This window comes from Meleagris gallopavo, chromosome 19 (genome assembly GCF_000146605.3).
Source record: "Meleagris gallopavo isolate NT-WF06-2002-E0010 breed Aviagen turkey brand Nicholas breeding stock chromosome 19, Turkey_5.1, whole genome shotgun sequence".
Taxonomy (NCBI): Eukaryota; Metazoa; Chordata; class Aves; order Galliformes; family Phasianidae; genus Meleagris; species Meleagris gallopavo.
Window position 1 is genome coordinate 3,004,458 of NC_015029.2, and position 24,757 is coordinate 3,029,214.

The 24,757-nt window shown below is 46.3% G+C and overlaps 1 protein-coding gene across 2 annotated transcripts in view; it reads left to right on the forward strand.

Moving 5' to 3' along the window:
* PAPPA (pappalysin 1) overlaps nucleotides 1–24,757 on the forward strand; it is a 171,980-nt gene that overhangs the window by 92,373 nt on the left and 54,850 nt on the right. For both annotated transcript variants that reach the window (XM_010720813.2, XM_019621403.1), the window contains exon 10: nucleotides 7,063–7,259. In XM_010720813.2, coding sequence (XP_010719115.1) covers nucleotides 7,063–7,259 — 197 coding nt within the window. The remainder of the gene's footprint in view (nucleotides 1–7,062; nucleotides 7,260–24,757) is intronic.

The window sequence follows — 24,757 nt, forward strand, 5'->3', positions numbered from 1 at the left end:
TTTTTCTTTTTTCCCTTTCTGACAGAGAAGTAATGTGCTTAAAACACATTGATGGATGGCCATCCATATTCATTGTGGGCATGCTTTGAGAGCATCCCATTCCCTCCCCTCCTGTCCCCTGCACAGGAGCAGGGCTGTGATGCAGCAGCTAATGGGGATTTCTCCCACACACAGCACTCAGGGCCTGGCGTTACCCCACCGAGGGCTCACAGCAGGGCAGAGCATGGGAGAAGCAGAGTTGTCTAGCAGGAGAAGGCCAGCATCTCATAGTGCATCAATAGGAGTAAGGCACTGAGGAAGCAGCTTGCCACGGATAGAGAAGCTGAGGATCTATAGCAGAATTTCATAGCAGATAGCAATTAATTTACTGACTGGAGCTGTACAGATAGTATTTGTGTGAATCCTTCAGCTCAAGGCAAATACTTTGAAGCTGACTGTTTCCTGCGGCTCATGGGAGTGTGGCTACATGTTCCAAAATGTCTAAGCACTCATTTGGCAAGTTAGTAATAACAACATCGTCATGAAGTCTCTGAAAGTGATTTTCAGACTGTCATCATTAATAGTGCTGTTTTAGCAGGGCCAGCCGAACCGCAGCACACAGGCATCTCAGGCAGCAAAGCACAAAGGACAGTTGCTTTCTTGTGGGGGAGCGTGTGGGCTGGGGTGGCATTTGCCTGCATTTTTCTCTTGGCCAGTGACTCCAGCCCAGCTCAATCCAGCTTTGGAGTCCAGGACACAGTTGCAGCGAGAGCCCAGCGGTGGATTTCTCCTCTGCTTGCTGTGTCCCTCGTGCATTGCACTCCTGGTGGATCAAAGAGGCTTCCGCAGCCGGTCATGCTTCCCTCCCTGGAGCACCCTCCGTGACTCAAGAGCAGCTTGCTGTGCTCTGAGGGTGATGCCGGGCACAAGACCTCCCTTTGCAATAACATCCAACCACACGCACAAACAAGCTGTTTGTTTTCCTTAGTGAGTGGCAGCGATGGTTTTCCTCCTGGGCTCCTTCCCAGGCTCTCAGCAAGCGGCCAGGTGTCAATGGGAGCAGTTGCTGCCTTGTGTGACAGAAATCTCAAGATCCGCAGTTGAACGGGCTCCAAGTGCAGCTAATAACTCTGTGTAAGGAAATACTAAAGTATTACCAGCATTGCTTTTGCAATTTATCCAAACACAAAGAGAGGGAAACAAGGTTGAGTGGAAGAGGATTGCAATTGGGCTAGCTTCAAGATTCAGAACAATCATGGGGTTATTGTGTGTTGTGTCAGAAAAAGGCTGTGAGCTCCATCTGTCTTTGCTTCTTAAGGTATTGTTGTGCTCCCCTAGCATGGAGGGAAGGCCACAGTGGCTCCCGTTGGCTACACACAGAACATATAGGGTCTTCCTACCACTGCCAGCAGCGTAAAATATCCCTTTGCTTAAGTGACAGAGCTCTGTGTTCTTGGAGGTGCATATCAAGTTTCTGAGCTGGGCAATGCGAGGAAGCCAGAACTCTATCTGCAGCGTGTGGATCAATTGCATCATTGCTGCATTCTGTCTGCTCTCCCATCCCAATGTGCTCCATCAAAGACCCAACCCAGAGGCGCATTGCCACAAAGCTGTGCTCAACCGTCATTGTCATGTCGTGCATAGAGCTGCCTCCTGCAAGGCCCCCGGATGCCCTGCAGTAGATTGCAACACCGGCCTTTACTTCATTTCCAAGGTGTCTGCTTTATTTCACTGAAGGAAAATGTCACCATGTATTGATAGGCGACTTGATTTGGAAAGGTCTGCCTGAGCTCTGTGCAATGGTGTTGTGTCTTTTCCGATCAGAATATCCAGGAAGGAAAATCACTTTTGAATATTTTGCTGCAGCAGGAAATATCTCTGCCTCTGGCTTCTGCAGTGCTAAAGAAGAGATTAGCAGATATCCTGGAAGCAACCACATTGCTCACCCTGCTCCTGCTGCAGCCAAAGGTGAAGCTCTCAGAAATAAATGGGGCAGGTTCTGCGCTCGCTCAGCCTCCAGCCATGTAGATCTGCAGTGGAACTGCTCCTGCTGTTGTGCTCGAAACCTCTGGATACATTTCTCCTCAACTCTGGACACCAGGAGCAATGCTGGAGGTGCCATGAAATGACACAGGTCAGATCCCACTCCTGCAGGAGCTGCTGAATTGCAGTGAGGTCGGAGCGGACATTCCAGGGGTTAACATGTGCAGCTTACTCCGCTCCAACAGTTTGTAACTCTGAGACAATGCTTCTGCATTTTTGTTGTCCCCCCATTTTTTCCCTTTTTTTTTCCTCTTTTTTTTTTTTAACTCGGACGAATAGTTATGTGGCATGAGGCTTGTTATAGTTGGAATGATCCCCAAGTAAACAGCTGAGCTTAAAAATACTTCTTTTTTCATTATTATTATTCTGTCTGGCCTTAAAAAAATAATAGTAGTTATTACACAAAAGAAGACTAAGCTGAAGGCAGTCGGTGCATCCTGGCTGAAAACAGGAAGCCGCCCCAAGTGTCTGTCCCCAGCATGTTGGCCATGCAGCTTTGGACATTAAAAGCCTCATCAGAGGATGTGCCCTCTGCTATGAAGTGGATCTCTTTATCTCTCTTTTTTTTTTAATGAGGTGGAAGGCTGCCTATCACAGATAAGTGTATATCCTGCATGTCTGCTTCCTGATGCGTGCCAGACTTGTTCGTGTCGCTGGAGTCTTTCTGCCCTCGCTTTGAACAGGTGGTGGTGGTGGGGACGAGGCACTGCCCTGTGCCCTACCTGGTGCATCCTTTTGCCTCTGAACCCAGAGAAGTGGGCTGTATAAAATACTGCGTGTTGTACTAAGCTTGAGCACCTTAAGAAGCATGGATAAATGGAGCTCTCATCATTTTTGTGGTGCTACACACAGTAGCCCCACAGTTATTCTGGGTCTTGAAGTCCAATTGCAATAGGCAAGTTATTGGAAACGTACCAGGTTTGCCAATCTGTTTCTCCAACAAATCCCTCTTCATGGATGTCAAAGAAACCTTCACTAAATCAAAGATTTTGTTTTCCCACCGTCCCAAAACAAGGGACTTGTGTTGGATGCCCCAACCCTGCAGACACCCAAGCTCAGGCTGTTGGGGCTCTGAGCACTGATGGAGCTGTGGGTGTTCCTGTGCACAGCAGGGTGCGGGACCAGGTGGCCTTTAAGGATCCCTTTCAACTCAAACCATTCTGTGATTCTGTGACTTAGATCTGGCTCTGACATTTTGGTGCCCTCAGTGAGGGCTTTGTCAGAGAAAAGCAGCTCTGACTGCCTGAATGAGCACACGCTCCCCGAGTTCAGCTCGGTATCCTTGAGCATCTGCTGTCATCCCCCAGAGCTGCTGTCTCCTGCTGCCAGGTGCTACGCCTGCAGATATTTTGCTGTTCTAGGTTTAAGCTGGATTTCCAGGCAACTGCTTTTTAATTTTTTGAAGTCATTTTTCCTTGAGGACAAATCAGATTTACTTCATGTTCTCTTCCCCCATATATTATTTGAATCAGATTCCACTCTAAAGTGAGAGGTCTGTGGTGTTGATGAATGCAGTCCATGGCACAGGTCCTATTTAGCCAACACATCCCCGTGACCTTCATCAGGGCTTTGCAGCCTACAGACCTCTGTGGAGACAAAAATTAGATTATATTATCAAGGCCCTGGATGAATTTCATGGAACAGTAGCCAAGAACAGATCGGAAAAGGCATTCTGCACCTCTATGGAAACAAAGATGTTTGCTATTGCCTACTAGAAATACACATCCCGACACTGCCTTCCTGGGCTGTGAGCCTGAAGGACTGTGGAGATTTAACCGAGCAATGTTCAGGCACTGTGGAAAGGGAAAAAGCCTTGGTTGGTTTTGATTTTGTGAGGGCAATCGTGGGAAGAAACAATGTGGTCATTTTCCAATTTGCTTCTGAAAAGATAAAGTCCAACCTCAAAGCTGCTGAGCATGGCAGAGCGCGCTGAGGGTCAGCAGTCTGAGCCGTGAGGAGCTGGGTGCTGTAGGTCAGTGGGACCTCATCCCCTCCTCAGAGGCTGGGAAGGGTTTTGCAGAAGTTCCTGTTTTTGCCACCACTTCCAAGTAGGAAACCAGGAGGAAGGAAACGTGCCCTCTCATCTCACCAGCGCTCCCTTCAAAGCGTGGCTTCAGGATGACGTGTCAGCATGGGGACTTGCGAATCTTCCTTGGAAGAAAAATAAGGTTGTGAAGCTGCTTTCCCTCATCATTTTCGCATCACATCAATGTGAGTGGGCGCTGCAGGCAAGGGACGTGCGCTGCAGAGGGGCTGGTGACAGTGTGCTCAGTGAGACTTTGTTAATCATTCAGGCAGGCTCCGTTGAATTCAGACACCGCAGTCTCTCCATTCGGTTCCTCCCTCGGGTGTTGCAGGCTCTGAGCAGACAGATTTATTGGGGTCTTAAGCATAATCAGGAACAAATTAGCCTCTGTTAGGATCACACACTGGCCTGGATCACAGCTATTCAAGGGCTGCCTTCCCATCCATGTGAGCATGAATTAAGTCATCTGATTGGAGTAGGTCTTGAGTATTCTTTTATCCCAAACACATGATCTTATCAGAAGCCCATTACGTTTATCATCGCATTAGGAGGGAACATTTGGAGCCAGTGCAGGACTGTGTTGGCTGTATAAATGTTGTGCTTACTTCAGTGCCTCTCATGAAAAGAAGTCCAAGCTTTGGGGAGGCAGAGGAAGTACACTGTGAAATTCTGGCTGTGTTTGCATCACTGGGGCTGTGGAAAAGGTGTGTGCATGTGTCAGTGTCAATGTCAATATGGACGTGCAGCAGGATGTATTTGGGTGCCACTGTGTCACTGCAAGTGTACATCTGACTACTCATAGGCTGAAAGTTGAGTATTTTTAATACAGTAGGGCTGTCCTTTTTTTTTTCCTTTTTAAAGAAATAAGCCTCTTTTCATTAAATGACAAACTCCAAAAAATAGGTATTTTTGTGTATTTTGGATTTGTTTTTGAGGCTTTTTCATTGCCGACCCCAGCCTTTCCAGAGCTGAGCCTTTCTCAAAGGTGTCTGCTGAGGCCCTCGCTCAATCTGGGACACAGTGCTCTGCAGCACGTGAGCTGCTTTGCTTTGTCCTGCTGTTCTGGGGCATGGCAGAGATCTGTCCTATGCCTTGATATGTCTCTACAGGGCAAGAGATGCAGAAAGATATGGCGAGGGAAGCAAGTCTCCATTATGTGGAGCTCTACCCCTTCCTCAGGCTCACCAGGCACACGCTGAGTCTCTTCCCCCACCTCACTTGTGGCACTAATGCACCCCATGGAAGAATAAGGTGTGACACAGCTGGGGCTCTCAGGGCCCATGAGCAGTTCAGCGTCACATTCCCAGCTGGGTTGGTAGCAGATGATGGGGAGTGGGGCCCTGCTGGCACTGGGGCCCTTGGGCAACATGAGAGGAAGGGCCGCAGGCCATTCCAGAGCTTCTAGGTTGCATTAGAGCCCATCTGTACATAAACCCCAGCCCCCTCCCGCTGTGGTGTAATGGCACACCCCAGGGAGACACTGTCATCCTCTTTCTGCAAAGCACTCACAGCACTGCTCCTCCAAACCCTTCAAGGTGTGTGCTACATGCTCAGTGGCTCCCGGCCACGTGAAGATTTTAAGATGTGACTTGTTAGGTCAAGAAGTTTGGCCACCCCTTGAATATGACCTCAGACAGAGCTGTGCTCACACTGCTGAACAGCTTCCAGGCTCACTTTCGCCAGCTCCGAGTGCTGGCCCAGCAAGTACACACTTCCCCACGCTTACCTCGTATGCAAGTTGGCTGCAGAGGTTGTGATGAAATGAAACCACAGTGACATTGTTCCCTGATAGGCTTCTCCATTCTTTCAAACTCGTAGTCTCTCAAGGACCTGCAGTTTTGCACAGAGGATTGGGAAGAAGGGAGGGGAAAAGGAAAGAAAGTCATTAAATAATTGAATCGCAATAAAATGATTTTTTTTTTTCCTGGCTCATGATGGTATTTCACTGAGTAAACTATGATGAAAAATAAACAGGGGATTTTGTAGTTTGGAAGTAGCTCAAAATTGAGCAGCCATTGGATTTTCTGACACCTAGCTTGAGATAGTCCAACGCTACCAACAGGGCTGTCCTTGGGGATCGTTTCCATCAGTCCAGCTTGCAGCTCATGGCTGATTTCCTACCATTTTTTCAGCAGGCTTATTTGCCAGACAAAAATACAACAGGCTGTCAGAACTGGATACCTCTGGGGACTGGCAATGATAATACAATACAAAATAGGATACCAACAGGTCAAAGGTTTCCATTTCACAGAGTACTCTAATGACTGAAAGTCATTATTGCTATGCAGTCTGTTTGAAAAGAGTAGATGGATCTTGATTCAGTTTTTAATGGGCCGGTGTTAGAGAAACAACCTCAAAAATTTGGCATCTTTGTTGGTAGTCTCATTAGAGAAGCCACAGAATAAATGGACAAGGATAATAAAGTCTCCTGCTGCTTTTGATCCTTTCAGGTCAGATCTGAGTTACGTTGGTTGAAGCCATGTATGTGGCAAGCTCATCCTCACACTATGCATACTCTGCTCTTTGGACAAACAGATCTGTGTGGCCCTCGGTTGCTGTGGCTGTGATCTTGGCTGTTTTCACCATCTCTAAATTCACAGATGCTGTTGTTGTTGCTTTGCAGATATCTTTTAAGAACAAAAAGGGAAACATTGTAGACCAGACCTCTGCTGGCTTTTTTCCATTCAAGTCAGGGATGGAAACGGATGCCAATACCTGCATTCTCTTCCTATGTGTTTTTGATCTCTACTTTCTTCTGTCCCCATCCTTTTAAAAAGCGATAGACAAAAATAAGCAGAAAATCTCTTACTGTACGGAATGTTTTGAGGGTTTTGCCCAATAACAAAATGAACTGTTCTTGATGAGCTTCCTTAAAATCACCTTCTATTGGCCAACACTTTGACTTCCCAGTGCTCTGGACCAGCAGATGCACCACTAGTGTTATCAGATCCTAGCAACTAAGCCATAGACATGTAGCTGTGTTATGACTTTCCCTCTTTGGTTTCTTCTGGCAGATGAACCCAGCAGGTGTTATTTCCACGATGGTGATGGAGTATGTGAGGAATTTGAGCAAATGACCAGCATCAAAGACTGTGGCGTTTACACTCCCAAAGGCTTCCTCGATCAGTGGGCTTCCAACGTCTCTGTCTCCCATCACAGCGACCAGCAGTGCCCAGGCTGGGTGGTCATCGGTCAGCCAGCAGCAACCCAGGTAAGGGAAGCAGACTCTGTTACCTCCCCTTGAAAGTGGTGTCCATCGAGGACATTTATGAATATAACAAGATGGTCAGCATTCGTGTGTGCCCGCTAGCTCACCAAGGAAGATGACAGCCATTGCCCTCTTTCTGAGTAGTGATGGAGCTGAAATTCTGTTCCAGTCACCCATCTGAAAATTGGCTGAAGCTGTGCTCTGTGTGGTTCAGTAAGCTGTGTAGCAGTCACCTCTAGCAAACTATCACCACCCCAAAGACTAGGCAGGCTCTCTGCTGCCAGCACAGGGTTCTATCTTGTGGCAATGAGTTCTGAAGGCTAATGTAGAATAATACAAAAGAGTGTTCTTTCTTTTTTAATAGTTTTGTGTTTTCTGCCTCCCGGTTTCATAAAAGCACCCTATTGTTCTATTCTGAGAAAGGTCCCTTCCATTCCCAAAGCCATTCATTAGCTTTAACCCCTTTCTTACATGTCTCCTTTGTAACATAAATAGCTCCAGTTACCATAACTTTACCTTTTGTCTCCCTGAGAGAATTAGATCGAAATGAGTTCAAAAAGATGTTAGATAAATGCCTAGAAAACAGAGCTGTACACGATGCAGATGCAACAGCCCAGATGCAACCCTCTGATTTAAAAAAGCCGGCATTGCTTGGTTGTTTTTTTTTTTTTTGAAAATACAGCAAGAAAAGGATCATCATATACAAGAGCTACTTTGTATATTCTCCCTTCAGCATCCACCATTGTCCCCTGCTAGGCAGAACAGTGAATCAGATGGACTTTGGATTTGATGCAGCCAAGTTGTTCTTGCGGGCTGGCTATCTGGGAGGTGTCCTGGGTGGGCAGTGCAGAGAGGAATGCAATGTCACAGATACAACAAGCAGATTTCTCTGTGAATAGTAAACACTAAGCATTTCCCCTTGGCTTGCAAGAGAAAAAATCTTTATCCAAGAGACTTGGCCTTGTTCACATTGCACAAGTCTGTAACAAATTAATGATCAGATCAGTTCTAAAAGTCCGAAGCATGGTTAGCTGGCACGGTACCAAGACAGAATCTTGAGCCCAGTATTGCCTTTTTATCATGGTCTCATTTATTATTTCACACTGGAAAAGGAACTTTCTTCTGGACCCCTACCAATGCCTTCATCACTTTGTTCTGATTGGAGCTCTGTGGGCTGTAGTACCAAAGTCTGCTGTCTCCAGTTCAGGTGCTGCTGAACGTGCGTGTCCCTGAGCCCTCTGTCCCCATCCCACTGTGATTTTCTGCCCTCATTTTCTCCTCGTGCTCTGGTAGGAATGCAGCCACTGTGCAGTAGGCAGCATATGGTCACGCGATGGAGAAAACACCACTGTGAACACACACAGCAGAAAGCCCTGCTGTGTCCCTACAGCTCAAGCATGTTTGTTGTACCCAGAAGAGATGAAGTTGTCACAGCCTTGTTAAGAAAAAAACAAGGAAACCAAGCTGTTGTATTTATAGGCAGAGCACTAGCATATCACACACTGGCGGAGTGAATAGGAACATGCCTCCTGTTATTGGCTGGGCCCTGGGGAGATAACAGTGTGCTATTTACTTCCAGCAAAAGGAATTTTTGCTTTAGCTCAGCTGGTTGTATTACACCAGCGCAGGCACATGGGGTTCATTGACCTTTTTAATCATACATGTTGGGAAAGCCTTTGTTTTCGCCAGGAACAAGGCAGACTTGCAGCTTGTGGAGGAGCACCTGACTTGTCGCTCTGGGGAGGTGAGATGGGGCAGCAGGTCATCACTGTTACCTAGCGGAGTGCTTGAGATGAAAATTAACCCAACATCTCCTCTAATCACCGCGTGTAATGATCACTGGTGTGTAAACATGTTTGGCTTCATTATCTGCGCAAGCACTGAGCCTTAGGGGGTTTTGTATTGATGAAAGGAGCACCTTTCTTTACCCAGATATCTTTCAGAGTAGGTTGTGTGCTTGCTGGTGTTGTGCAAACTTTTCATGTTGTTGCTGGGTACTTTCCTGATTAATCAGAGTGGCATTTGTGTTGGCTTCTCATCAGGAATGCCATGAAAGATACGTTTGAGTGCAGTATGCAGTAATGTACAGAATACATAAGCTGCTTGTTTGTTAGCCATCCCCGTTTCTCATAATTACCTGATACTCTCAAAACACTTGAAAGCATTTTAAGGATGTATTTCCCAATTTAAAACGTTTTCTCATCCTTAGCTATCTCGAGACCCATTACTCTGCGTGGCTGTATTTCTGCCTTAGTTTTGCTCAGCCTGTTTCCGAGCTCCACGTTTCTCACTGTGGTGCATCTCAGCCATATCTACTTATTTACTCTTATTTACTCTTGGAGGACTGTTTATGAGCAAAAGCTGGGGTGGACTTTCTTGATATCATAGGGTTCCTTCTGCAGGTTGAACACCCTGTTTGCACAGTTCCTTAAGACATCACCTGTTTCTTGTTCTTTAGGAGCAGGACGTATGCCCTTGCTTGTTGTTTTGAGGTGGATCTTCATTACATGCTCATATGAGGCTGCAGAATGGCATCATTCTAAGGGAGGAGAAAAAAGTTTGCAGAAGATTTGTTTTGAACAACAAAATGCTTACAAATGACACGCTCTTGGCAAACAGATACACATTTGAAAAATGAAAAGGTCAGAGAGCCCCCCTTCAAACAATCACTCTTTCTGCACAAGCCAGGCTGATAGACGGCCACTTCTACTTTCCTGGCAGCCACTCTTCAGTGCAGATTAAGAAATATTCACAGTACTGACAGCATCATATTTAAAGCCAGAGAGGACTAGTCAGCAACATCACACCAGCACAGAAATGCGAGCGCCAGCACAGGGTATTTTTACAGCTTGATTTCTAATCTGACATCCTCCACAGATCCTCAGTACCTGTTATCAGCTGCAGGAGGAATTCAGCAATAAGGGCTGTGCACGCTCCCAGGCCGTTATTTTCCCTCCTGCTCTTGCAGTGAGTTTGTAAACAGCCTCTCCTTGCCCTCCGCCGTGTGTGAAATATTATCGGTGTTGATGGACTGGTTGTGTGGGGTTTTCTGCAGCTCTGTTTATTTCTCAGGGCTTTTCTTGTGCTAAAGATTATTGATGCTAGCATTAAGTCATCAGCTGGTGTACACTGGCAAGGACTACAGAAAGGCAGTAGCTCTGGGCAGATTTATACTAGCTGAAGGACAGATCCAGTCGGCATAAATAGGCAGACAAAGGGCACTCCGACTGATCTGTTTTGTGAATAGCTGCCACTACTGGAAGTCCCCTGGGACTTGTTTCTCCAACCAGTTCCTACCCAGCCAGGGTCAGGCTTCTCACCACCAGCAGGAGGGGGAGGATGTGGCCTTCTTACACCATGTAAAGCACTCCTGAGCCTGGCAAAGCGTGGGCTCAGAAAGCCAGCCATTGGTCTCCATGGTCAATCCCAGCTTTACCACTATCAGTGAAGATCCATCAGTGAGGGCTGCTAATTAGGAATGTGTGGTGTGTGGGCACTGTAACAGGATGGCTGTCCTGTTCTTGCTGTGGCGTTGGTGGACTCAGTCTCCATGCTCCCACTGCACACTGGTTGGAGCGACATGGGAAGAGATGCCATTGCTGCCTTCCTCTTGCTGGTGGCCTCTCCTGCCTCTGGAGAATGGCTTATCTGTAGTTTTCTCTATGGCCTTTATAGCAGAGGAGCATAGGAAGACACTGATGGATCTTTAAGTGGCTTATTGATGACCTTTCTGTACCTGTAACAGCAGCATGTGATCAAGACTTGAAAGTTGGTGCTTACATTGGTGATCCAGAGCAGCAGCCCCCCAGCAGCTTTGTCTTTCATTGTATTTCCTCCCAGATGCACAGAAGCTGTTTAGTTCAAGTCACTATATATATATATATATATATATGTATGTATATGTATGTGTATATATATGTATATTTCTTCCTATATCATTGTCAGTACTGGCTTTTCCCCTGTGCAGGAAGAACTGCACATCTTAGGCACAGTTAATGAAAAGGGGGCTCTTTCCTGAGGCTGCTGGATGCACAGATCCTGGGATTCATTTTTCTTCCCACACTAACACACCCTGTTCTCCTCCTGGGTACCCCACAGGGGCTGCTGTGAAGTAAGAAGCTGTGGAAGAGGATTCTTATTACATCTTTCCCACAAATAGAGGCCCCCTCCTGCCCCTATTGCAGTTCCCACAATTGCACTTATCTAGACTCACTGCAACAAAGAGTCTTCAGCTGTCCAGAGAAAGATGTCAGGAATTGCAGTATTCCTGAACTTTCCAACAAAAGGAGAAGGCGAGAGCACGAAAATATTTTGAATACTGGAAGAAGTAGCATGGCAGAGCAAAAGCTTCAAGGCTGGTAAGAAAATACTGTGACAAAATTGAAGAAAAAAATGATGAAGTTCTCTGCCACACAGTTTTACTTTGACTAATAAATATAACTCTGAAGATAATTCCCCAAAGATCCGGCAAAGCCAGCAAATAGGGCAATCTTGAAAAGGAGTGGGGAGAGAGGAAACCTGCAACTTTTAATGGAGAAGCCATTCCTTTCCTTTGGGGTGATCTTGCTGAGAAGAGGGAGGGTGTCTGTCTGTCGGCTCTGCAAGTGGCCCTTTTTGAACTTCCCCATTCACAGCCAAGTCCTGTTGCTCTTCAACGGTAAAGGGTTTTATTGTGGTTGGTGGAAGAGAAAAAGATCCCCATTTTTAATAAGATGATTTGCTTCGCAAATGTCTTTGTTATTTATAGCCGAGCCAGGCTTTGAACTGCTGATCTCTGGAGGTTGAGTACAAAATCCCGCTAAGAAAAACCATTAATGGAGGAACCATGAGTGATCAGAGACCAGTTCTGGAAAAAGATGAACTGGACACTGCACAGGCTGTCGCAAGAGGAATGTAGCTTTGCTGTACTTGTCTGAGCACATTTCCAGTGCTGGCTCATGCACCATAGTTCAGAGAATTTCCAAGTCAAAAATTAGTTCAAGGGAGCCCAAAACTGAGTCTTTCTTTCAGCCGTCCCGCAGATACTGCAGAGCCTCCTTCAACAGGAGCTGGGGAAGGGCATCCCTGAGCCCAAAGCTCAGGTGAGTTCAGGCAGGAGAACTCTGGGGAACGCACCTGCCTTAAGTTATGGTATATTTCATATCTTTTCAGTGAATACAGATTAATTAAGCCTTTTCACAGCCACATTCTCTGGTTTCCAGTCCATTTAATAGAGCTGAAAATCAGGGAGCAGAAAGTTAAAGCAAGTGTTTGAGTATTGAACCTCGCTTTCCCTAAGAGACATTGCAGGCACTGGGCACTGTTAGGCCCAGGTGTCCCCAGGACCAGGAAGTTCAGGAGATCTTGAAATGGCATTGCTCATATCTTGGATAAAAAGAATACTGCTCAGGGCTGGCTGAGAGCCGTGTCTGTGAGCACAGACCTGAAGGGGGTTCTGGGATCAACACGTCCACTGCGTTTTAGTTCTTTCAGCCACTTCACATCATCGTGTTTGTGAATTAACTGGATTTTATCCTCTCAGTTTGGCCTTTTGTTCCCATTACAAAATTACTGGAAAACTGTCCCACCAGCTCCTTGCTCTAATGCTAGAAACCTTGTTTCTCACATATATTACTGGGAAAGCTGCAATCTTTTTTGCCAAACGAGGTGATGTTGTTTGCCTGGGGAGCTCCACTGGTCCTTCTTCACATGTTTGCATTGCTGCTTTGCCTTGTTGGAGGATGTGGTCCATGCAGAGGGTTTGTGCCAGGGTAAGGGATGCTGCAAAGATGTGTGCTCACATCTGTGCTGTGGCTTCTGCTCAGAGATGATCTCAGCTTTCTGAAGAAAGAAAAACAAAAAGAAAAAAATATGATAGCTTGACAAAAGACCCAGTTACAGAGAGATGGCTGAGAAAGAGTGTTACCCTTAAAGGCAATCCAGAGCTGGCTGAAGAGCAGGGGATGCTGCCCATCACCTGGCTGCCTGTTCCTGCTGGGAATCACAGTGGATCCCTCTCAGCCCTGCATCCCATCTTGCAGTGCTCCTGTGCTCATGGCAGTGGTACCAGCAGACCCCATGCCTGATGTCGTAGCCTCTGACTGATTTGTGTAAGGGGAGGACAGAGAGAACACAATGAGATGTCAGAGGAGATTCCAAGCAATTTTGCCAAACACTCAAGGGATTTTTTTTTCTTTCCGCTCCCCTCCCCCACTAGTTTTTAGAATAATTTTTCAAGAGCACATATGCAAGTCATCTAAGGGGAAAGAACAGTGAGTACCAGGGGCTGGTACACTGTGTTCCCTTTGTGTACAGTACAGAAAATAGATAAAAGAAACAAAGGATGATGCAGAGAGCAAAGCAGTGATCAGTACTCTCAGAGAGGTTCGGTCTGACCTTTTCAGAGACGAAGGTCAAACCAAAAATCCTCAGGTGCCGGAAATTGGTGCTGCCTCTTCCCAGGACCAGAAGATGTGTACCATTAACTAAAGGAGAGCAGAATTCCATCCCATTTTGTCGTTGCTAGAGGCGAGGAGAAGAAAGGCAAGAAAGGAATATTGTCCTGGATAATAGTAAAGGATTATGTGCTTCTTTAGGAAGTAACTTACCATTTTATGATCATATCTGCTGTAACCCAGCCGCCCACCCAGATTACATGCTGTAATTGAAAACAGCTCGGACCCCCCGGCATCAGCGAGCTGGAAAGCCGGACCCTGCAACCACAGCGGTGCTCGTTAGCATGCACTGCTCTGAAAGGAGACCCCCCCCCTCCTCGGCCCTTGCCCCTCAACCTGCCAGTCTCTCTGTCTGCTGCTGCTGCTCACCATCCTTTAGATGCAGAGCATGTCCAGCCATAAGCGTGGGATAGCTCTCCTGCATCCCATCCGGGTTGTTTGTCTTGGGTCCCTCTCCATTCAGAGCAGAATGATTTTGCATAAATGCATCGACACGTCTGCTTTGTTCATGCATGAAGGGTTCTCGGCATTTCTCATCCCACCCCCGCCCTGGCCGTCCTCTCTCTACCCCCCTGGCATGTAGCTTCTCCAGCTTTTGCATGATTTCCCTGTGCAACAGCAAACAAACCTGCCTGAAGGATTGCCAGTCAATCAAGCACAGTTAAATATACCCACTCAATTATTTTGGATGGAATTAAAACATGATTGGAAGGAGAGGACGGAAAAGCGTGCAGGAGTGAAACCGTAACGTCCTTTACTATGTAATTTGGTTTCATGTTCTGCATGAAAACATGTAAAATATGTAAACAGAGCTCTCCAAGATTGTAATGTAGCTACAAAGCCACAGATAGACAGGCAGGCAGGGTGCTATTCTTCAGCAGAACGGAATGCCATCCTCAAAACCACACGATCATTTCTTTAAGCCTGAAAGTAAACTTTCTCATGCCAGTAGCAGGGAATTTATTTTTTCTTTTAAATGGAGGATTGTCTGCACTACTTGTTCGGAGTACTGTAGGCATTTTCGCCCACATTGTCATGAGAGGCTTCATATTTTGAATACCACTCAATTTTGGGGTGTTCATCTCAAGATGCCTCTAAAAGGCATGATTTTCAGATGACAGTGCTTATCCAGCCCTGTCCTGAAGGCATGCCATGTTAGAAAGTCCCTCAAGTCAATCCCTGTTTCCCCACCTGACTTTCAAAAATAAAAACCCTAACCACTTAGATAAACTCTTGTGTTGCTTCAAGTTCCTGGAGCATGCTGCCTTAGTTGGAGCCATAATTGCCAAGGAACCCCAAATTAACACTCTTCTTTTGTAAAGATTGCCCATGAAGTTTAAGAATCACCATTTCCTCTGAGGTCTTTTCAGTGGTGAATCTGGTAAGCGGACATGATTCACCCACTTTGTACGTGGCTGTTTCCATGATCAGTGCTGCTACCTATGCCCACATGTATCTGCTCCCCAAGAGAAGCCCTCATTTCAGCAGAACATCAAGGTGCCAGCCGTGCTAGTCACTGCTTATTCTTAGCATTTGGGGCAGAGGTTCTTGTTGTCCCGTGCTTTGGTAATTAACATCACAAGTCCCTCTTCTGACACAGAAGCTGAAGCATGACTTGGGGATAACTTAGTCAAGGTTGCACAGGGGATGCAAGGCAGGTTTGATCCTCTGTGACCTCGTGTGTCCCTGTCACTTGCCCACAGCCCCATCAGCCCTCAGCTGGGCCCCTCTTGTCCTGGTGGAATGGTACTTTTGTGCAGTTTAGCTTCTTAAAAAATAATTATAATGAAAATCCTATGAGGGCAGGCAGCGCGAAATTCCAAGATGTGTTTGGGTGTTTAGCTGGGGAAGTCTTGGTTTAGTATTTCTAAACCAATAGCCTTAGATCTAGCTGCCACTGGATTCCTAATGAGCAAGGTGCTTCTGAAGGGCCTATTTAACCCCTTCTCTTCATCTTTCTCCATCCAAATGTATTTGAAAAGCTGCCTTCTAGCAAAGCAGACCTTTCCCTGAGCCCTGCACGGTGTTCACACTGTGACCTTCACCTACTAGAAGAGGAAGGCCTCGCTGTATGGAAGCTTTCCTTTGTCCTAGTGGTTGTTTCTGGTGGAAAAGTCTGAGACCTGGCAGCTGTGAGTTCCTGACAGGTGATGAGGCTAAGGAAGCTGTGAGCTTCCCACGCAGGTGATGCTTGTCCTTCAGTCACCACGGCAGCTCAGTGAAAGCAACTGCGACACAAGTGGTTTCCTGGTTTGATCTGTTGGAGCTCGGGGTTCCTCCAAGCAACCAGGTCTGCACTGGAGTTAGAGGGAGGTGGTGGGCTTCCCCAGACATCTCCACCCATAGCTCTGCATGGCTGCAGATGTGCGTGGACTGGAGGAAGCAACGGTTCCAGCTCACCCTGAGAAATGTGACTGTGTGGCAGCAGCTCCATTACCTCAGCATTCCCATGAGAAAAGCTCAGGTAAGCAATTGGGAACCCTCTGATTTGCATACCACAGGCCATGCCTTCCGGTATTAAGCAAAGCAAGCTGCATACTGGTTTAATCTCAGCTGGAGCTGAGGAGATAGGTAGGGAACCCAGGGGCTGGCTGGAGGGTAGGTGCAGCCAGCTCCCTGTGCCGACACAGCCTGCAAGCCCTGCTGCAGCCTTCGCCTTGCTGCTACACTTGGAGCCTCTTCCCAATGCATCATCTCCTGAGATGTGACCAATTAAAGCCTGTTGACAGGCCGGAGCAGGCCTCTACCCTTGGGATTGGAGGCATGTGGATGTCTTCATATAGGGGAGGCCAACGACATGGTGTCTGGTCGGGAGCACAGCAAGGGACAGCTGGGCTGAACTGAGAGAGAAAATGAGATGGGGATGGGGGGCTTGGCACCCTCAGTTCTTCTTGCCCGGGGAAGTGCTTTGTTGTGAAGGTTGTGTGTGGTTTGTGCAGTGTGTTTACATGTCCCTAACCCTAAACAAAGCTGAAAAACACAACTTTTAACTCTGGAAACAAAAGTGCTGGAAACCCCTAGTTTTCTGCACATGAGAAAGTTTTGTTCTTTAAACACACAGATGTTTTCAGATGAAAAATCACTCTTTTGACCTTTCCTGTATGCGATCATGTGGTCAGGGCTCACATTAACCACTGCCTGGCTGCTCTCTGTGGCCGCAGGCAAAGCTCAGCAGTGTCCTCATTGCTCCAGTGGCACCTGTCCCACACCTCGTGGCAGCTGCTGCCTAGGTTTTTATTCCTATTTGTCTGTCTTTGTATCAGAAACGCTGCCCGAGTGCTTCTAGGCATCTCTGTGTGCCCATACCCTGAATAGGTGAAGCTGAAGTTTTCTGGGATTTGTTGTTGTGGCTTTTGGGGCTTTGTCCAGCCAGCTGCTTGCTTTCTTCATTGGAGTAAATTTATGGGACCTGCTTTGGGTAGCAAGGAGGGAATACTGTGGAGCAGACTGTAACAAGTTCGGTCCTGCTTTGCCTTGCAGGAGTGCCAAGCTAGCAAAGCTACAATGGATCCAGTGAGTCAAATCCACTAGCACAACAATAAAAAACTACACTGAAGATCCTCCCAGTACGTGGCATGCATTCTGCCTTTAACAGCTTGATTTCTTGGTGCCAGCTGCTCTCAAATGAAATACTCCCATCAAAGGAAAAAAAAAAAAAGACAAAAAAAAAGCCTTTTGCTGTACTCCTCAGTGGTGAAAATGTATAGGATGGGATTGTTTTCCTTCACCATAGCCCCCCCATGGGCAGCCTTGGCCTGTTGCTCTGTGCAGCCCTTGCTGCAATGGAGTGGGATGGTTCAAGTGAGAGACAGGCAGTTCTGGAACCCGAGCATGCAGCCAACAATAATGTTCTGGCTACTGTATTTGTTTAACCTCACTCTCCAGTGGATGGATATACAGTCTGCTAAAGCACTTATCAGTCTATAATGCCTTCACACGTTGGTGAGCAACAACGTGGAAGTTGTAGACAGAGCTTTTGCTGCAGGTTGGAAGTGTCAATTAACTGTAATGAGACTGATGTTTGCAGAAGTGGAGTATGAGGTCTTGTTTGCTTGCTGTTTCTTCATGCTGTTTGTCCAGCAGGTTGCGTTTGGCTGCTGTTTCTAACAGTGGATGTATTTAGAAGTCAGAATATAATAGGAGAGTGCAATTCAGGGCTAATTCTTAGAATTAATCATTCTAGGTGAAACCCTGGCAGCTCTGGGAGCAAAGTGCTGCTGTTTGAGAGCAGCACCTGCATGTCCTGTTGCTGTGCTGAAGGAAGAGCAAGCTCGTGGTGTAAATAACTAGGAGCACATGGCAGGAAAATGGTTCAGTTACACATTCATGTGCCTCCTATAAGACTGTGTTCTGTGTTGCTGTGCACTGTGAGTTATCATTTGCCTTTGCACCCATTCAGTGTACATTGCTGAATAGCAAACGAGGCAAGAGCAAGTGCTAATTGCCCCCTTGAGCTCCAAGTGCTAGTATACACTTGTGAGCCTGTGCAAAAGATGAGTTGATCATTAAATCCCCTTCTTTTTCTTGCTCTTTTGCTATAGTTCCTGGCCCTGGCTCAGGTGATGTGTTTGGAATGATCCTTTGAACTAAGCAGAGATCATCTGGTTAGGGTTTTGTTGTAAAGTTAAAACTCCGTATTGTTTTTTCCACAGGTCCAGCTAGCATCCTCCGTATTTTGATTACACCTGGCTGGATGTCAAAGCCAGTGTGGGTTTGGGAGAGGGCCAGTCAGAATTGATATACAGTTTTTTTCAGGTATACCATGTGTGATTTTGATTTTTAACTCATTTGTTTTAAATGAAGTTTGCTTTGAGTTTGGAGATAACAGAAATTCAAAGGAGAGCTTAAACAGTGCAGGACTGCATGATCTGAACTACATTGCTTATAAGGACTCTTTGGAAGCGAAATAACTACATTTTTTGGGGGAGAGCTGAAGTTAATAACACACGTTGGATACACATGCAATCAGGGCCATCATCTGATGGAAATCCCTGCAGCTCTCGTTTGCTTTCCTGAAATTAAGTCAACTTACATGACAAAATAAAATAGCCCTTGCATCTCCCACTCATTTTTGAATGGGAGCCCTGTGTTACATCCAGTACTCTACTCTGAGAAATTTCCCTTTGGTAATGAACACTATCATTTTTTACTGTATAAGTAGAGGAATTTATCATCCTGTCACACTGCAAGCAAACTACAGATGCCAGCGTTGGTATTTCCACGCACTTAAAGGTCATTTCTCAATTAATAAAATATCCAGCCAGTCCTTCAGCTGAAAATTGTGGTTCTTTGTTAAGCAAACTGTAGTAACAGGCTAATTGAATGCCAGGCCTGCAAGATCCAGACACCATCAGCTGCTCCAGATTCAAATGGGAAGGAGCTGTGCTGAGGCTGGACACAGCAAGTAGCAGTGGGGCTTTATTCCATCCTGCACGAGACACAGTCTGCCTCTCAATCCCACCACCAAATCCTGTTCTTCATTACACAGGTAAAATGGACAGATGAGATTTCCCCTTATTTTTGAGCCAACTGAATCTGGGAGTAATACAGCATCAGTGTGTTACCTCGGGAGTTTTATCAGCTTCCAGTTGATACGGCTTTTCTGTTAATCACCTGCCTGCATGCCTTTGTCCTGGAGAAAAGCAACCACACTACAGTGTGGTTCATCTTTTGCCTTCCCACCTCTAAGTACCCCAACTAAACCAGGCAAAAGCAGACAAAGAGCACAAAATTTAGTTAGACTGCATTTTCAGACTCATTCCTTGCGACTTTAAAAGCACCACTACTCAACAAGTGTATCGCTGCAAACAAATCAGGCGCAGAGGACCAGGAGAGGTTTGGAGAAGCTGCAGTTTATAAATATCAGAAGTCAGGAAGAGTTGCTGTTTAGGATGAGTAGAAGGCAAGAAGGCTACTGAATGAGAGAAGACACAAGTTTCATGATTTTACACTTCTAGTGCGTGCTGCTGAATCTGTTTTGGATTTCTTCCTTGTTTTTACTATTACAGAGTGTTGTAAATCCATGGTTTCTGCACAGAAAAGTATTGCATAGATACTTTTGGATTTGGATAAAATAACTTTGAATGTTTTCCTTAAATTTAGGAGGCCAACATGAAATGACCCAATACTGACTGGAGGTGGAGGAGCAGCCATTGCTGGAGGTGTTGAAGAAAAGGGCAGATGTGGCACTGAGTGGCCAGGGCAGTCACAGGCATGGGGTGATGCTTGGACTAGGTGATATTATTGGTCTTTCCAACCTCAATGATTCTATGTTGGTCAGCCAGGTGTTGACTTGAATCTCCTGACAGGACAAATCTGGAAGAGTGGAAATACCATATCCAGAACACTAGTGAGGAAATTTGTCCTACAATCTGTCTGATTAGAACCTAGAAGAAAACCCTGAGCAAAATTTCTGAAGTCCTGTATCTCAAACTATTTGTGTACAATTTCCATCTGAGCTCTGTAGGCTTTAGAGGTTTGAAATAATCTTAGAAATTGGCTGATTTTTATGGTGTTTGTTGGAACCCAAATGGTGGCCTTTTTAATGGTCCAGTGCTCCCTAATATGGGCAATTTCTCTTTTTTTTCTGTAACTCCAACCCAATTCCCAGCCGAAATGAGGAGAGCAGTGCAACAGCTTTCAGAACAGATTGGAGATCTGTGCTGCAGCAGGCAAACTGGGGGTGTCCATGTGGCAATCAAGCTGCCTTGTAATACTGGGCAGTGAGCAGGCAGGAACGTTTCTGATATTTAGCAACCGCACCATCAGTGGGAAAAATTGACCTTAGATCTGCAAGAATAATAGCATGCTAAAGAATAAAACGGCTGGGTAATGGTCAGCTCCCATTTCTGGAGTGAAGAGAGGAGGTTTTCATCTGAAAGGGATGTGTTAAAATGATGCATGTGTCATGGCTGAGATGCTCTGGTATTTGTTGAGTTAAATGTAAATAACATTCTGCTGGGCTGAATGCTAAAAATTATAGGCTAATTAGGGTTCATTAGTACAGTTGAAATCTGTTCTTCAGCTGGATCTTCAAACAGAATGTCCTGTTTGTGCCTCCACAGATCTCCTGTCGGTGTGTGAGTGTTTCCATGTGCTTGTATGGCCTCACTTGGGACATTCTGTGCTCCACAAATAGATGCTACTGTGAGTTTTATCAGTGGATCCTCCTCCTGTTTGTTTTGGGGTTACAGTTTCGCAAATGGGACAAACCCACAACATTGTCTCAGTGCAGAAGTGGCAACAGGAATGGGGAGGGAGAGGCGGCAGTGTGGTGTTTGGGATACGATAGCCACGTCACCCCTTTGCTGTCTGATGGACAAACACTTGAGATGGCCATTCCCAGCCGTACGTAGCCTGTAGACATGGTCTGGAGAAAGCCCTGCCATGGGGAACAGATGGGTTTGGGGAACAGACAGATTTGCTGAGTTCAGGCGCCTGCGGGCATGCAGACAGGCACGTCCGCTTCCAGCGCGGATGCCAGCACTGGAGCAGGGCAGCGTCCCAGTTTGAATAGCAGTTTTGCCTGTCTGCATTTAGGATTATTTTGATACAACGACGTGAGAGTTGAGAACTTCCAGTGTCTGCAGAGCCTGCGGTGTCGGGCTGTGCTTGCTCAATGGGAAGGACAGGGCCAGATGTCATTGATGCATGTTTAACCCACTCCTCTGGGAGGCATCTCTTTCACATGTATGCATCTCTTCATAACATCTGAGCACCTTTTTTGTGGTTATCATAGAATCACAGAGTGGCTTAGGTTGGTGTAGACCTTAAAGATCATCTAGTTCCAACCCTCTGCCATGGGTGGGGTTGCCAGCCACTGGGTCAGGCTGCCCAGGGCCCCATCCAGTCTGGCCCTAAATGTCTCCAGAGATGGGGCAATGGCATTTACCTTCAGGATACCTTTGTGATGTGGTGCAGTATCATTCTCACCTTACCAATGTGGGCTGGCGAAGCCCAGTGCCCAAGACCACGTGCCCAGCCCTCAGGAATGATGATCCTTAACATGTGGTGTGCTGGCAATAGATCCCTCCAACACAACATAGCATTTCATGGCAGCAATGCAATGAGAGGTAATGGCCTTAAGTTGTGCCAGAGGAGGTTCAGGTTGGATATTAGGAAAAATTTCCTCTCCAAAAGAGTGGTCTTGAGCAGTCTGCCCATGGAAGAGGTGGAGTGACTGTCCTCAGAGGTGGGAGATGTGGCTCTGAGTGACACGGTCAGTGGGCATGGTGAGAGTGGGTTGGGGTTGGACTTGGTCATCTTAGAGGTCTTTTCCAACTTTGAACCTGTGAGGCCAAAGGCAAGCACCATTGCTCTGGTCATGGTGTTGGCTTACAGTGGAACATCCTGCAGTGCTGTCTGCAATCTACCTGTTACTCGTGGGATGGCTAGGCCAATATTCATAAGGCTGCCTTCCAAAATTTGGTCTTCAACAAATTTTCCCACATTACCTGGAGGGAAAAAATGTTATGAGGAAATGAAGCTGGTTGCAATCCTAGATGTTTTTTAGATGTGGCAGTGAACTGAGCGCTTCTGAAATATCACTTTTCCCTTCCTGCTGACACATTCTTTGGTCCCCTTGAGTGAGAGAAGGAAAACAGGAGAGGCGGTTTGAAGAACATGCTGTCCCTGTGATTGACAGGGGGCTGTGTAAATCAGTCAAAGGGAATCCTCCAGGCATTCCCTCTTGTGAGAAGATCCCACAGTGCTCTCTGGCCACGCTCATTCTGTCTTTCGATGTTTGTGTACAAAGTGTGTGGGTGGGAGACGAGCTGGATTAGAACCTCTGAAAGGAACAGACATAAACTTTTTTAATTGAAAGCAGCTTTCTAGGGAGGGGTATGGCATGGGCTTCCAGTAAGTAGACACAAATAGTCCCCAAATACTTTGGAACAGAGACTGGACTCCTATGGTTCTCATTGCTGTGTGGGGCTGAGAACCTGGATAAGCCCCAGTGAGTGAAGTTTTGAGTCTTGCCTGATTCCATCATTCTTCAAAGCAAATACTTTAGTGTGTGGTAACACCCTGAAATGAAAAGTACATCTATCCCTTCTTCCCTCCGCAGCTGTCAGGTGCTTTAACTGCTGTTTTTCATCATTGTTGCAAACAGGAGGATGTTAGAAAATAATTTATTTCTCCTAAGCCTGAATTTGTAGCCATGAGGAGAAGCGATGCTGTCATCCAGGCTATTGAAATGGACTGAGATGCTTTTTTCTAATCTTTTTGTCTCCTAGTGCTCCTTTCTTGTGTGTTTTCTTCCCCCTGCATGCAGCTGTCCCATACCGCTCAACTGTGCCTTAGGAGTGATGGCATGGCAGTAATAGATGCCTTCACGCTGCTGGCATCTTCTAGAGATGCCCTGGAGGCAGAGGTGTGAAGGGCTGTCTGAGCAAGTGGTTCTGACTTTGCTATTGTTCAATGATAGTCAGTTGCTTGTTAGAATTGAAAAGGGGATGTGTTTGCCATGAGTAGGTTGTTGGAACCATTTATCTAACCAGGTTGTTATTAAAAATCTCAAGGAATATGTTAGCACCAAGTGGATTTGCTGGATAGCAGCTAGTGTAGGAGAGGCTCTCGAAGTCGCTCCTAATATCACGTCTGTTGGACATTCCCCATACTTGCCAATCATACTCTTCTCATGGAAGAACATTTTATCCCAGCGCTGTTTGGAATCCCTTGACTGAGGAGCAGTGGATCAGCCTCAGCAGGAAGGAGCTGGAATCAGAACACTCTCCCAAGGCTGCACAGCCTCCAACACAGGGCTCTTTATGCTCAGGTTTTTGCTGATAGTCTCAGGCAGAACCAGAAAGTGCTGGAGTTCATACACACGCACACAAATCAAACAAGGCATTTAGAAGTTATCAGAGATTTCCAATCCACCTCAGCAGGGGTTTATTTTGGGTTTGGTTCAAACTTTTGGTGAAGGTTCGGGTGAGTTTTTAATACAGGTTTTCACTCATCCATCAAGTGGCACTTAAAACACACTGAACGTCAGGAATCTTGTTTGTTTCAACCACCTTTTTGGAGCTGTAGAGCTGGAGGAGATATAACAACAAAATCACATAAAAGTAATGAGACCTTTGTTCATGTCAAAGAGCTCTCTGACCATATAAATTGCAGATGTGGGTAAGATAAATTCCCTAGCTGGAGAGGTATTAAAATAAAAAACACGCTCCCAACAAGAGACAGGCTGCTGAAAATGCAAGAAGGGAGAATTGCGAAATGGTACATGTTGAATTGCTGGCCTGGATTTCAAATGCCAAAGATAGTTTATGTAAAGCCTTGCTCTGCTGTAAAATGTAACACTATCCACTGGCTAGCCTCAATGAAGCTTGGTCACAGTTGTTTTAAAAAATAAATAAACTAAAAATCTTCTTCCAGCCCATTAAAGCTGATTTATGTTTTGCCCATAGATTCCTCTGTGCTGGATCTTGAGGGACTCAGATTATAGAAGTGATTACCTCACTCTTGGCCAATCTGGTTTCTCGTTCCCAGGCATCCCAGGCTCTCTTTGTATTGCACTGACTTTGCCTGTTGAGACCAAGAGGTCTCACACAGCTACCAAGCAGGCACAGGACTTTGAAAGATTAAAAGCACCTCCATTAATACCCTCATTATACTTCAAGGTTTTCATTTTGTTTGAATAATCAGGAAAATTGCTTATGGGAATGGCTGTAATGACAGCACGTCACCATCAGGTTGCTCGGTTAATTCTCCAGCCTTGGAAAGAAATCTCATAATGTCCCCCAAAGTACATGGCTTCATTTAGCACCTGATGTGAGTGCCTGTGCCCCAGGCTCCCCACGTCGCACACCCACCAGGCTGCCTGGGCCCCCCGGGTTGCACTCGCAGCTCTGCTGCCAGCACACTGCATGGCCATGAGGAATTGCCTCCCTCCCCATCAGTTACCCAAGTGATGTGGATGTTAGCAGGTACTCTTCTGATGAAAGCAGTCTTGGAGTGCAGCTGTTGCCTTTTGGATTGTGCATCTTTCCTTTCTTGTTCTTCCTTGGGGAATGAAGACTATATGAAGGCAGTGGTCATGCATGTTCCCTTTTTTTTTTT